At 42.3% G+C, this 13105-nt stretch overlaps 1 protein-coding gene across 1 annotated transcript in view; it reads left to right on the plus strand.

Annotated features, from left to right (window-relative positions):
* Window positions 1-13105, plus strand: part of LOC120052367 (ATP-binding cassette sub-family C member 8-like) — a 146896-nt gene that overhangs the window by 60100 nt on the left and 73691 nt on the right. Inside the window, exons 9-10 of the mRNA XM_038999224.1 lie at window positions 3467-3601; window positions 5170-5332. Coding sequence (XP_038855152.1) covers window positions 3467-3601; window positions 5170-5332 — 298 coding nt within the window. The remainder of the gene's footprint in view (window positions 1-3466; window positions 3602-5169; window positions 5333-13105) is intronic.

The following is a 13105-nucleotide window of genomic DNA, read 5'->3' on the forward strand; positions in this document are numbered from 1 at the left end:
ACAGTAGCGAGGCTATATACAGGGGGTACTGGAACAGAGTCAATGTGCAGGTTAGTCGAGGTAATTGAGGTAATATGTACATGCATAGTCACTTTAGAGATAAAGTGACTATGCATGGATAATAAACTGAGAGTAGCAACAGTGTAAAAAAGGGGGGGGGGGGGAGACAATGCAAATAGTCCGGGTAGCCATTTGATTAGCTGTTCAGGAGTCTTATGGCTTGGGGGTAGAAGCTGTTAAGAAGCCCTTTGGACCTAGATTCGGCGCTCCGGTACAGCTTGCTATGCGGTAGTAGAGAGAACAGTCTATGACTAGGGTGGCTTGAGACTTTGGCAATTTTAGGGCCTTCCTCTGACACCGCCTGGTATAGAGGTCCTGGATGGCAGGAAGCTTGGCCCCAGTAATGTACTGGGCCGTACGCACTTCCCTCTGTAGTGCCTTGCGGTCCGGAGGCCAAGCAGTTGCCATACCAGACGGTGATGCAACCAGTCAGGATGCTCTCGATGGTGCAGCTGTAGAACTGGCATGGATCTGAGGACCCATGCCAAATATTTTCAGTCTCCCGATGGGGAATAGGCATTGTCGTGCCCTCTTCACGACTGTCTTGGTGTGTTTGATTGGGTTCAAGTCCGGGCTCTGGCTGGGCCACTCAGGACATTCAGAGACTTGTCCCGAAGCCACTCCTGTGTTGTCTTGGCTGTGTGCTTAGGGTACTGTTGGAAGGTGAACCTTCGACCCAGTCTGAGGTCCTGAGTGCTCTGGAGCAGGTTTTCATCAAGGATCTCTCTGTACTTTGCTCCATTCATCTTTCCATCGATTCCGACTAGTCTCCCAGTCCCTGCCGCTGAAAAACATCCCCACAGCATGGTGCTGCCACCATCATGCTTCACCATATGCAAGGACCTGACGCTGGAGATGAGAAGCAGGTACAGGGAGTCAAACATTTATTCAGGAACAGACATATAACACGACAGGAACAGCGTCAGCACACGGGTAAATTAGGACATATGACAAACAATCCCGAAGAAGGGAACAGAGCTAGGAAACAGACAGATATAGGGAAGTAAATTACACAAGAAATTGAGTCCATGTGAGTCGAATGAGCGCCGATGCGCATGACGAGGGAAAGGCAGGTGTGCATACTGAAGGTGGCTTGAGTGCGCAATGTTGGGGAGTCTGGCGCCCTCGAGCGCCAGAGGGAGGAAAAGCGGGAGCAGACGTGACACCATAGGGATGGTGCCAGGTTTTGTTCAGACGTGACGCTTGTCATTCATGCCAAAGAGTTCAATTTTGATTTCATCAGACCAGAGAATCTTGTTTTTCATGGTCTGAGAGTCTTTTAGGTGCCTTTTAGCAAACTCCAAGCAGGATGTCATGTGCCTTTTACTGAGGAGTGGATTCCGTCTAGCCACTCTACCATAAAGGCCTGATTGGTGGAGTGCTGCAGAGATGGTTGTCCTTCTGGAAGGTTCTCCCATCTCCACAGGAAAACTCTGGAGCTCTGTCAGTGTGACCATCGGGTTCTTGGTCACCTCCCTGACCAAGGCCCTTCTCCCCCGATTGCTCAGTTGGTGGTTCCAAACTTCTTCCACTTAAGAATGATGGAGGCCACTGTGTTCTTGGGGACCTTTAATGCGGCAGACATTTTTTGATACCATTCCCCAGATCTGTGCCTCGACACAATCCTGTCTCGGTGCTCTATGGACAATTCCTTTGACCTCATGGCTTGGTTTTTGCTCTGACGTGCACTGTCAACTTTGGGACTTTATATAGACAGGTGTGTGCCCTTTCAAATCATGTCTAATCAATTTAATTTACCACAGGTGGACTCCAATCAAGTTGTAGAAACATCTCAAGGCTGATCAATGGAAACAGGTTGCACCTGAGCTCAATTTCGAGTCTCATAGCAAAGGGTCTCAATACTTATGTAAATAACCTGTTTTCACTTTGTCATTGAAGGGTATTGTGTGTAGATTGATGAGGATTTTTTATTTATTTAATCCATTTTAGAAAAAGGCTGTAGCATAACAAAATGTGGAAAAAGTCAAGGGGTCTGAATACTTTTCGAATGCACTGTACTTCTGTCTTTAAATCCAGATACAGATCTTTCTATACCAGACCGTTTCCTCCTCATTCATTCACATCTCCTACCTCTTTGTCATTATTCAACACAGTAATCTCATCTCCTACCTCTTTGTCATTATTCAACACAGTAATCTCATCTTCTACCTCTCTGTCATTATTCAACACCGTAGTCTCATCTACTACCACTCTGTCATTATTCAACACGGTAGTCTCATCTACTACCTCTCTGTCATTATTCAACACGGTAGTCTCATCTACTACCTCTGTCATTATTCAACACGGTAGTCTCATCTACTACCTCTCTGTCATTATTCAACACCGTAGTCTCATCTACTACCTCTCTGTCATTATTCAACACCGTAGTCTCATCTACTACCACTCTGTCATTATTCAACACGGTAGTCTCATCTACTACCTCTCTGTCATTATTCAACACGGTAGTCTCATCTACTACCTCTCTGTCATTATTCAACACGGTAGTCTCATCTACTACCTCTCTGTCATTATTCAACACGGTAGTCTCATCTACTACCTCTGTCATTATTCAACACCGTAGTCTCATCTACTACCACTCTGTCATTATTCAACACCGTAGTCTCATCTACTACCTCTCTGTCATTATTCAACACGGTAGTCTCATCTACTACCTCTCTGTCATTATTCAACACGGTAGTCTCATCTACTACCTCTCTGTCCTTATTCAACACGGTAGTCTCATCTACTACCTCTCTGTCATTATTCAACACGGTAGTCTCATCTACTACCTCTGTCATTATTCAACACGGTAGTCTCATCTACTACCTCTCTGTCCTTATTCAACACCGTAGTCTCATCTACTACCTCTCTGTCATTATTCAACACGGTAGTCTCATCTACTACCTCTCTGTCATTATTCAACACCGTAGTCTCATCTACTACCTCTCTGTCCTTATTCAACACCGTAGTCTCATCTACTACCTCTCTGTCATTATTCAACACGGTAGTCTCATCTACTACCTCTCTGTCATTATTCAACACCGTAGTCTCATCTACTACCACTCTGTCATTATTCAACACCGTAGTCTCATCTACTACCTCTCTGTCATTATTCAACACAGTAATCTCATCTCCTACCACTCTCTGGTTAATGGCATATTGTGTGTGTGTGTGTGTGTGTGTGTGTGTGTGTGTGTGTGTGTGTGTGTGTGTGTGTGTGTGTGTGTGTGTGTGTGTGTGTGTGTGTGTGTGTGTGTGTGTGTGTGTGTGTGTGAGAGAGAGAGAGAGAGAGTCATGTTCCATTAAACTAAATGTTCAATCAGACATACAATCAAATATTTTCCCTGATCTCAACATTTCCCAAGGTTTAAAAACCCTGAACTAGTTTGTGTATTGTATTGTCCAGATCATTGTGGGGGTGATTCTACTCTACTACCTCCTGGGGATCAGTGCCTTGATCGGGGCCACAGTCATCGCTGTCCTGGCCCCTGTCCAGTACTTTGTGGCCACCAAGCTGTCCCAAGCACAGCAGAGCACTCTGGTAAGTAATATGCCATTTAGCAGACTTTTTTTTATCCAAAGTGATTTACAGCTAGGCATGCATACATTTTACTTAAAGGTGGTCCCAGGAATCAAACCCACTGTCTTGGCGTTGGAAGGACCATGCTCTACCAACTGTGCTACAGTAGCACCCGTCATTAAGCAATTAGCGGTTTGATAAACAGCGTTCTGTGTGGACTGTAACATAGCACTCTTCCAAGGAGACCAACCATCTAACAACCTGTGTGTAGACTGTTCCATATCTTCCTTGTGGAAGAGATTAGAATAGATGTCATACCGCTGAATTATGTTAGGTGATCCTTTGACAGCACGCACACACACACATCTTCAGCTAAAACTCATAGATAACCTTTGGTTTCTTACTGATCATTTTTTTAAAGTCGATTGTTATGAACAATTATTATTTTTCAACCATAATCATTAATCAGAAAATATGTATTTGAGCTTTGTTTGCCTCTCTCTCCAATATCCCACTGCTCATTCCCATAATGCCATGCTGTCAAATGGTAACACTTTGCCTGACACTCAGTGTTGTAACACGTTATGAAATGTTCATAACCATGTCATAATATGTAATAACAGCAGACATAACTTGTCATAACCATGTCATATGTCACAACAGCTGACATAACTTGTCATAATATGGTCTTAACGCTGTCATGATGACCCAAATATCCACACCTGTTGTGGCATATATTGCGTTATTTTATGGCTGGTTATGACACATACAAAAGAGTGTCAAAACCCACATTTATTCAAATGTGTTTGAAAGTTTGTTTCTTAAATCTTTGTTGTTGTTGTAATGAATTATTTACAGTCATGTTTCTTTCATAATATTTGAAATAACTTGTAGAAAATACACTTTATGACACTGTCAAGAAGCATTATGACATCATAATCATATAAGCCAGATAGGCCTGTCATGTACATGCCCCTGTGTCAGCCATCAGTCAGAAAGAGGGTGTCTTATCCTTCTAACTTGAACCCTGAGTGGTCATCCTCCCCAAATGGAACCCTGAGTGGTCATCCTCCCCAAATGGAACCCTGAGTGGTCATCCTCCCCAACTTGAACCCTGAGTGGTCATCCTCCCCAACTTGAACCCTGAGTGGTCATCCTCCCCAACTTGAACCCTGAGTGGTCATCCTCCCCAAATGGAACCCTGAGTGGTCATCCTCCCCAAATGGAACCCTGAGTGGTCATCCTCCCCAACTTGAACCCTGAGTGGTCATCCTCCCCAAATGGAACCCTGAGTGGTCATCCTCCCCAACTTGAACCCTGAGTGGTCATCCAAAAAGGAACAGGGAAAAACAAAAACCTGAATCTTCCTCAAATGTCAGAAAAAACGAATACAAAACAAAACCAAAAAGTAATCTTCATTCAATTACAAATCATTCAGGACCGGAACTGCTTCGGCCATTAGTCTGGAGTACTCCATGTATGTATTATCCTATAGGAGTATATTATGGTATAGGAGTAGTTCATGTTTGTGTGTATTCTGTTGAAGGAGTACTCCAGTCATTCAGATGTTTGTGTGTATCATCCTATAGGAGTACTCCAGTGAGCGGTTGAAGAAGACCAATGAGCTGCTGCGGGGCATCAAGCTGCTGAAACTGTACGCCTGGGAACACATCTTCTGTCACAGTGTGGAGGAGACCAGGGGCAAGGAGCTCACCAGTCTGCAGGCCTTTGCCCTATACACGTCCATATCTAGTAGGTTACCTTACCTCAAATACACAGAGCTCTACACCATCCATATCTAGTAGGTTACCTTACCTCAAATACACAGACCTCTACACCATCCATATCTAGTAGGTTACCTTACCTCAAATACACAGACCTCTACACCATCCATATCTAGTAGGTTATGTTACCTCAAATACACAGAACTCTACACCATCCATATCTAGTAGGTTACCTTACCTCAAATACACAGAGCTCTACACCATCCATATCTAGTAGGTTACCTTACCTCAAATACACAGAGCTCTACACCATCCATATCTAGTAGGTTACCTTACCTCAAATACACAGACCTCTACACCATCCATATCTAGTAGGTTATGTTACCTACCTCTACAGATCCATATCTAGTAGGTTATGTTCATAAAATGTTACCCCTCTCAACTCTGTGTCAGTCCTACTAGAGTTCATAAAATGTTACCCCTCTCAACTCTGTGTCAGTCCTACTAGAGTTCATAAAATGTTACCCCTCTCAACTCTGTGTCAGTCCTACTAGAGTTCATAAAATGTTACCCCTCTCAACTCTGTGTCAGTCCTACTAGAGTCCATAAAATGTTACCCCTCTCAACTCTGTGTCAGTCCTACTAGAGTCCATAAAATGTTACCCCTCTCAACTCTGTGTCAGTCCTACTAGAGTTCATAAAATGTTACCCCTCTCAACTCTGTGTCAGTCCTACTAGAGTTCATAAAATGTTACCCCTCTCAACTCTGTGTCAGTCCTACTAGAGTCCATAAAATGTTACCCCTCTCAACTCTGTGTCAGTCCTACTAGAGTCCATAAAATGTTACCCCTCTCAACTCTGTGTCAGTCCTACTAGAGTTCATAAAATGTTACCCCTCTCAACTCTGTGTCAGTCCTACTAGAACTCATAAAATGTTACCCCTCTCAACTCTGTGTCAGTCCTACTAGAGTTCATAAAATGTTACCCCTCTCAACTCTGTGTCAGTCCTACTAGAACTCATAAAATGTTACCCCTCTCAACTCTGTGTCAGTCCTACTAGAGTTCATAAAATGTTACCCCTCTCAACTCTGTGTCAGTCCTACTAGAACTCATAAAATGTTACACCTCTCAACTCTGTGTCAGTCCTACTAGAACTCATCAAATGTTACCCCTCTCAACTCTGTGTCAGTCTTACTAGAACTCATAAAATGTTACACCTCTCAACTCTGTGTCAGTCTTACTAGAACTCATAAAATGTTACCCCTCTCAACTCTGTGTCAGTCCTACTAGAGTCCATAAAATGTTACCCCTCTCAACTCTGTCAGTCCTACTAGAGTTCATAAAATGTTACACCTCTCAACTCTGTGTCAGTCTTACTAGAACTCATAAAATGTTACACCTCTCAACTCTGTGTCAGTCCTACTAGAGTCCATAAAATGTTACCCCTCTCAACTCTGTCAGTCCTACTAGAGTTCATAAAATGTTACACCTCTCAACTCTGTGTCAGTCTTACTAGAACTCATAAAATGTTACACCTCTCAACTCTGTGTCAGTCCTACTAGAGTCCATAAAATGTTACCCCTCTCAACTCTGTGTCAGTCTTACTAGAACTCATAAAATGTTACCCCTCTCAACTCTGTGTCAGTCTTACTAGAGTTCATAAAATGTTACCCCTCTCAACTCTGTGTCAGTCCTACTAGAGTTCATAAAATGTTACCCCTCTCAACTCTGTGTCAGTCCTACTAGAGTTCATAAAATGTTACCCCTCTCAACTCTGTGTCAGTCCTACTAGAACTCATAAAATGTTACCCCTCTCAACTCTGTGTCAGTCTTACTAGAACTCATAAAATGTTACCCCTCTCAACTCTGTGTCAGTCTTACTAGAACTCATAAAATGTTACCCCTCTCAACTCTGTGTCAGTCCTACTAGAGTTCATAAAATGTTACCCCTCTCAACTCTGTGTCAGTCCTACTAGAGTCCATAAAATGTTACCCCTCTCAACTCTGTGTCAGTCCTACTAGAACTCATAAAATGTTACCCCTCTCAACTCTGTGTCAGTCCTACTAGAACTCATAAAATGTTACCCCTCTCAACTCTGTGTCAGTCCTACTAGAGTTCATAAAATGTTACCCCTCTCAACTCTGTGTCAGTCCTACTAGAACTCATAAAATGTTACCCCTCTCAACTCTGTGTCAGTCCTACTAGAGTTCATAAAATGTTACCCCTCTCAACTCTGTGTCAGTCCTACTAGAGTTCATAAAATGTTACCCCTCTCAACTCTGTCAGTCCTACTAGAGTCCATAAAATGTTACCCCTCTCAACTCTGTGTCAGTCCTACTAGAGTCCATAAAATGTTACCCCTCTCAACTCTGTGTCAGTCTTACTAGAACTCATAAAATGTTACCCCTCTCAACTCTGTGTCAGTCCTACTAGAGTCCATAAAATGTTACCCCTCTCAACTCTGTGTCAGTCCTACTAGAGTCCATAAAATGTTACCCCTCTCAACTCTGTGTCAGTCCTACTAGAGTTCATAAAATGTTACCCCTCTCAACTCTGTGTCAGTCCTACTAGAACTCATAAAATGTTACCCCTCTCAACTCTGTGTCAGTCCTACTAGAGTTCATAAAATGTTACCCCTCTCAACTCTGTGTCAGTCCTACTAGAACTCATAAAATGTTACCCCTCTCAACTCTGTGTCAGTCCTACTAGAGTTCATAAAATGTTACCCCTCTCAACTCTGTGTCAGTCCTACTAGAACTCATAAAATGTTACCCCTCTCAACTCTGTGTCAGTCCTACTAGAGTTCATAAAATGTTACCCCTCTCAACTCTGTGTCAGTCCTACTAGAACTCATAAAATGTTACACCTCTCAACTCTGTGTCAGTCCTACTAGAACTCATCAAATGTTACCCCTCTCAACTCTGTGTCAGTCTTACTAGAACTCATAAAATGTTACACCTCTCAACTCTGTGTCAGTCTTACTAGAACTCATAAAATGTTACCCCTCTCAACTCTGTGTCAGTCCTACTAGAGTCCATAAAATGTTACCCCTCTCAACTCTGTCAGTCCTACTAGAGTTCATAAAATGTTACACCTCTCAACTCTGTGTCAGTCTTACTAGAACTCATAAAATGTTACACCTCTCAACTCTGTGTCAGTCCTACTAGAGTCCATAAAATGTTACCCCTCTCAACTCTGTGTCAGTCTTACTAGAACTCATAAAATGTTACCCCTCTCAACTCTGTGTCAATCCTACTAGAGTTAATAAAATGTTACCCCTCTCAACTCTGTGTCAGTCCTACTAGAGTTCATAAAATGTTACCCCTCTCAACTCTGTGTCAGTCCTACTAGAACTCATAAAATGTTACCCCTCTCAACTCTGTGTCAGTCTTACTAGAACTCATAAAATGTTACCCCTCTCAACTCTGTGTCAGTCTTACTAGAACTCATAAAATGTTACCCCTCTCAACTCTGTGTCAGTCCTACTAGAGTTCATAAAATGTTACCCCTCTCAACTCTGTGTCAGTCCTACTAGAGTCCATAAAATGTTACCCCTCTCAACTCTGTGTCAGTCCTACTAGAACTCATAAAATGTTACCCCTCTCAACTCTGTGTCAGTCCTACTAGAACTCATAAAATGTTACCCCTCTCAACTCTGTGTCAGTCCTACTAGAGTCCATAAAATGTTACCCCTCTCAACTCTGTGTCAGTCCTACTAGAGTTCATAAAATGTTACCCCTCTCAACTCTGTGTCAATCCTACTAGAGTCCATAAAATGTTACCCCTCTCAACTCTGTCAGTCCTACTAGAACTCATAAAATGTTACCCCTCTCAACTCTGTGTCAGTCTTACTAGAACTCATAAAATGTTACCCCTCTCAACTCTGTGTCAGTCTTACTAGAACTCATAAAATGTTACCCCTCTCAACTCTGTGTCAGTCTTACTAGAACTCATAAAATGTTACCCCTCTCAACTCTGTGTCAGTCCTACTAGAGTCCATAAAATGTTACCCCTCTCAACTCTGTGTCAGTCCTACTAGAGTCCATAAAATGTTACCCCTCTCAACTCTGTGTCAGTCCTACTAGAGTTCATAAAATGTTACCCCTCTCAACTCTGTGTCAGTCCTACTAGAACTCATAAAATGTTACCCCTCTCAACTCTGTGTCAGTCCTACTAGAGTTCATAAAATGTTACCCCTCTCAACTCTGTGTCAGTCCTACTAGAACTCATAAAATGTTACCCCTCTCAACTCTGTGTCAGTCCTACTAGAGTCCATAAAATGTTACCCCTCTCAACTCTGTGTCAGTCCTACTAGAGTTCATAAAATGTTACCCCTCTCAACTCTGTGTCAGTCCTACTAGAACTCATAAAATGTTACCCCTCTCAACTCTGTGTCAGTCCTACTAGAGTTCATAAAATGTTACCCCTCTCAACTCTGTGTCAGTCCTACTAGAGTTCATAAAATGTTACCCCTCTCAACTCTGTGTCAGTCCTACTAGAGTTCATAAAATGTTACCCCTCTCAACTCTGTCAGTCCTACTAGAGTCCATAAAATGTTACCCCTCTCAACTCTGTGTCAGTCCTACTAGAACTCATAAAATGTTACCCCTCTCAACTCTGTGTCAGTCCTACTAGAACTCATAAAATGTTACCCCTCTCAACTCTGTGTCAGTCCTACTAGAGTTCATAAAATGTTACCCCTCTCAACTCTGTGTCAGTCCTACTAGAACTCATAAAATGTTACACCTCTCAACTCTGTGTCAGTCCTACTAGAACTCATCAAATGTTACCCCTCTCAACTCTGTGTCAGTCTTACTAGAACTCATAAAATGTTACCCCTCTCAACTCTGTGTCAGTCCTACTAGAACTCATAAAATGTTACCCCTCTCAACTCTGTGTCAGTCCTACTAGAGTTCATAAAATGTTACCCCTCTCAACTCTGTGTCAGTCCTACTAGAGTCCATAAAATGTTACCCCTCTCAACTCTGTGTCAGTCCTACTAGAGTTCATAAAATGTTACCCCTCAACTCTGTGTCAGTCTTACTAGAACTCATAAAATGTTACCCCTCTCAACTCTGTGTCAGTCCTACTAGAGTTCATAAAATGTTACCCCTCTCAACTCTGTGTCAGTCCTACTAGAACTCATAAAATGTTACCCCTCTCAACTCTGTGTCAGTCCTACTAGAACTCATAAAATGTTACCCCTCTCAACTCTGTGTCAGTCCTACTAGAACTCATAAAATGTTACCCCTCTCAACTCTGTGTCAGTCCTACTAGAACTCATAAAATGTTACCCCTCTCAACTCTGTGTCAGTCCTACTAGAGTTCATAACATGTTACCCCTCTCAACTTTGTGTCAGTCCTACTAGAACTCATAAAATGTTACCCCTCTCAACTCTGTGTCAGTCCTACTAGAGTTCATAAAATGTTACCCCTCTCAACTCTGTGTCAGTCTTACTAGAACTCATAAAATGTTACCCCTCTCAACTCTGTGTCAGTCCTACTAGAGTTCATAAAATGTTACCCCTCTCAACTCTTTGTCAGTCTTACTAGAGTTCATAAAATGTTACCCCTCTCAACTGTGTCAGTCTTACTAGAACTCATAAAATGTTACCCCTCTCAACTCTGTGTCAGTCCTACTAGAACTCATAAAATGTTACCCCTCTCAACTCTGTCAGTCCTACTAGAGTTCATAAAATGTTACCCCTCTCAACTCTGTGTCAGTCCTACTAGAGTTCATAAAATGTTACCCCTCTCAACTCTGTGTCAGTCTTACTAGAACTCATAAAATGTTACCCCTCTCAACTCTGTGTCAGTCCTACTAGAGTTCATAAAATGTTACCCCTCTCAACTCTGTGTCAGTCCTACTAGAACTCATAAAATGTTACCCCTCTCAACTCTGTGTCAGTCCTACTAGAGTCCATAAAATGTTACCCCTCTCAACTCTGTGTCAGTCCTACTAGAGTTCATAAAATGTTACCCCTCTCAACTCTGTGTCAGTCCTACTAGAACTCATAAAATGTTACCCCTCTCAACTCTGTGTCAGTCCTACTAGAACTCATAAAATGTTACCCCTCTCAACTCTGTGTCAGTCCTACTAGAACTCATAAAATGTTACCCCTCTCAACTCTGTCAGTCCTACTAGAGTCCATAAAATGTTACCCCTCTCAACTCTGTGTCAGTCCTACTAGAACTCATAAAATGTTACCCCTCTCAACTCTGTGTCAGTCCTACTAGAGTTCATAAAATGTTACACCTCTCAACTCTGTCAGTCCTACTAGAGTTCATAAAATGTTACCCCTCTCAACTCTGTGTCAGTCCTACTAGAGTTCATAAAATGTTACCCCTCTCAACTCTGTGTCAGTCCTATTAGAGTTCATAAAATGTTACCCCTCTCAACTCTGTGTCAGTCCTACTAGAGTTCATAAAATGTTACCCCTCTCAACTCTGTGTCAGTCCTACTAGAACTCATAAAATGTTACCCCTCTCAACTCTGTGTCAGTCCTACTAGAGTCCATAAAATGTTACCCCTCTCAACTCTGTGTCAGTCCTACTAGAACTCATAAAATGTTACCCCTCTCAACTCTGTGTCAGTCCTACTAGAGTTCATAAAATGTTACCCCTCTCAACTCTGTGTCAGTCCTACTAGAACTCATAAAATGTTACCCCTCTCAACTCTGTGTCAGTCCTACTAGAGTCCATAAAATGTTACCCCTCTCAACTCTGTGTCAGTCCTACTAGAGTCCATAAAATGTTACCCCTCTCAACTCTGTGTCAGTCCTACTAGAACTCATAAAATGTTACCCCTCTCAACTCTGTGTCAGTCCTACTAGAACTCATAAAATGTTACCCCTCTCAACTCGGTGTCAGTCCTACTAGAACTCATAAAATGTTACACCTCTCAACTCTGTGTCAGTCCTACTAGAACTCATAAAATGTTACCCCTCTCAACTCTGTGTCAGTCCTATTAGAGTTCATAAAATGTTACCCCTCTCAACTCTGTGTCAGTCCTACTAGAACTCATAAAATGTTACCCCTCTCAACTCTGTGTCAGTCCTACTAGAACTCATAAAATGTTACACCTCTCAACTCTGTGTCAGTCCTATTAGAGTTCATAAAATGTTACCCCTCTCAACTCTGTGTCAGTCCTACTAGAGTTCATAAAATGTTACCCCTCTCAACTCTGTGTCAGTCCTACTAGAGTTCATAAAATGTTACCCCTCTCAACTCTGTGTCAGTCCTACTAGAGTCCATAAAATGTTACCCCTCTCAACTCTGTGTCAGTCCTACTAGAGTTCATAAAATGTTACCCCTCTCAACTCTGTGTCAGTCCTACTAGAGTCCATAAAATGTTACCCCTCTCAACTCTGTGTCAGTCCTACTAGAACTCATAAAATGTTACCCCTCTCAACTCTGTGTCAGTCCTATTAGAGTTCATAAAATGTTACCCCTCTCAACTCTGTGTCAGTCCTACTAGAACTCATAAAATGTTACCCCTCTCAACTCTGTGTCAGTCCTACTAGAACTCATAAAATGTTACCCCTCTCAACTCTGTGTCAGTCCTACTAGAACTCATAAAATGTTACCCCTCTCAACTCTGTGTCAGTCCTACTAGAGTTCATAACATGTTACCCCTCTCAACTCTGTGTCAGTCTTACTAGAACTCATAAAATGTTACCCCTCTCAACTCTGTGTCAGTCCTACTAGAACTCATAAAATGTTACCCCTCTCAACTCTGTGTCAGTCCTACTAGAGTTCATAAAATGTTACCCCTCTCAACTCTGTGTCAGTCTTACTAGA

The sequence above is a fragment of the Salvelinus namaycush genome, chromosome 8, assembly GCF_016432855.1.
Source record: "Salvelinus namaycush isolate Seneca chromosome 8, SaNama_1.0, whole genome shotgun sequence".
NCBI lineage: Eukaryota > Metazoa > Chordata > Actinopteri > Salmoniformes > Salmonidae > Salvelinus > Salvelinus namaycush.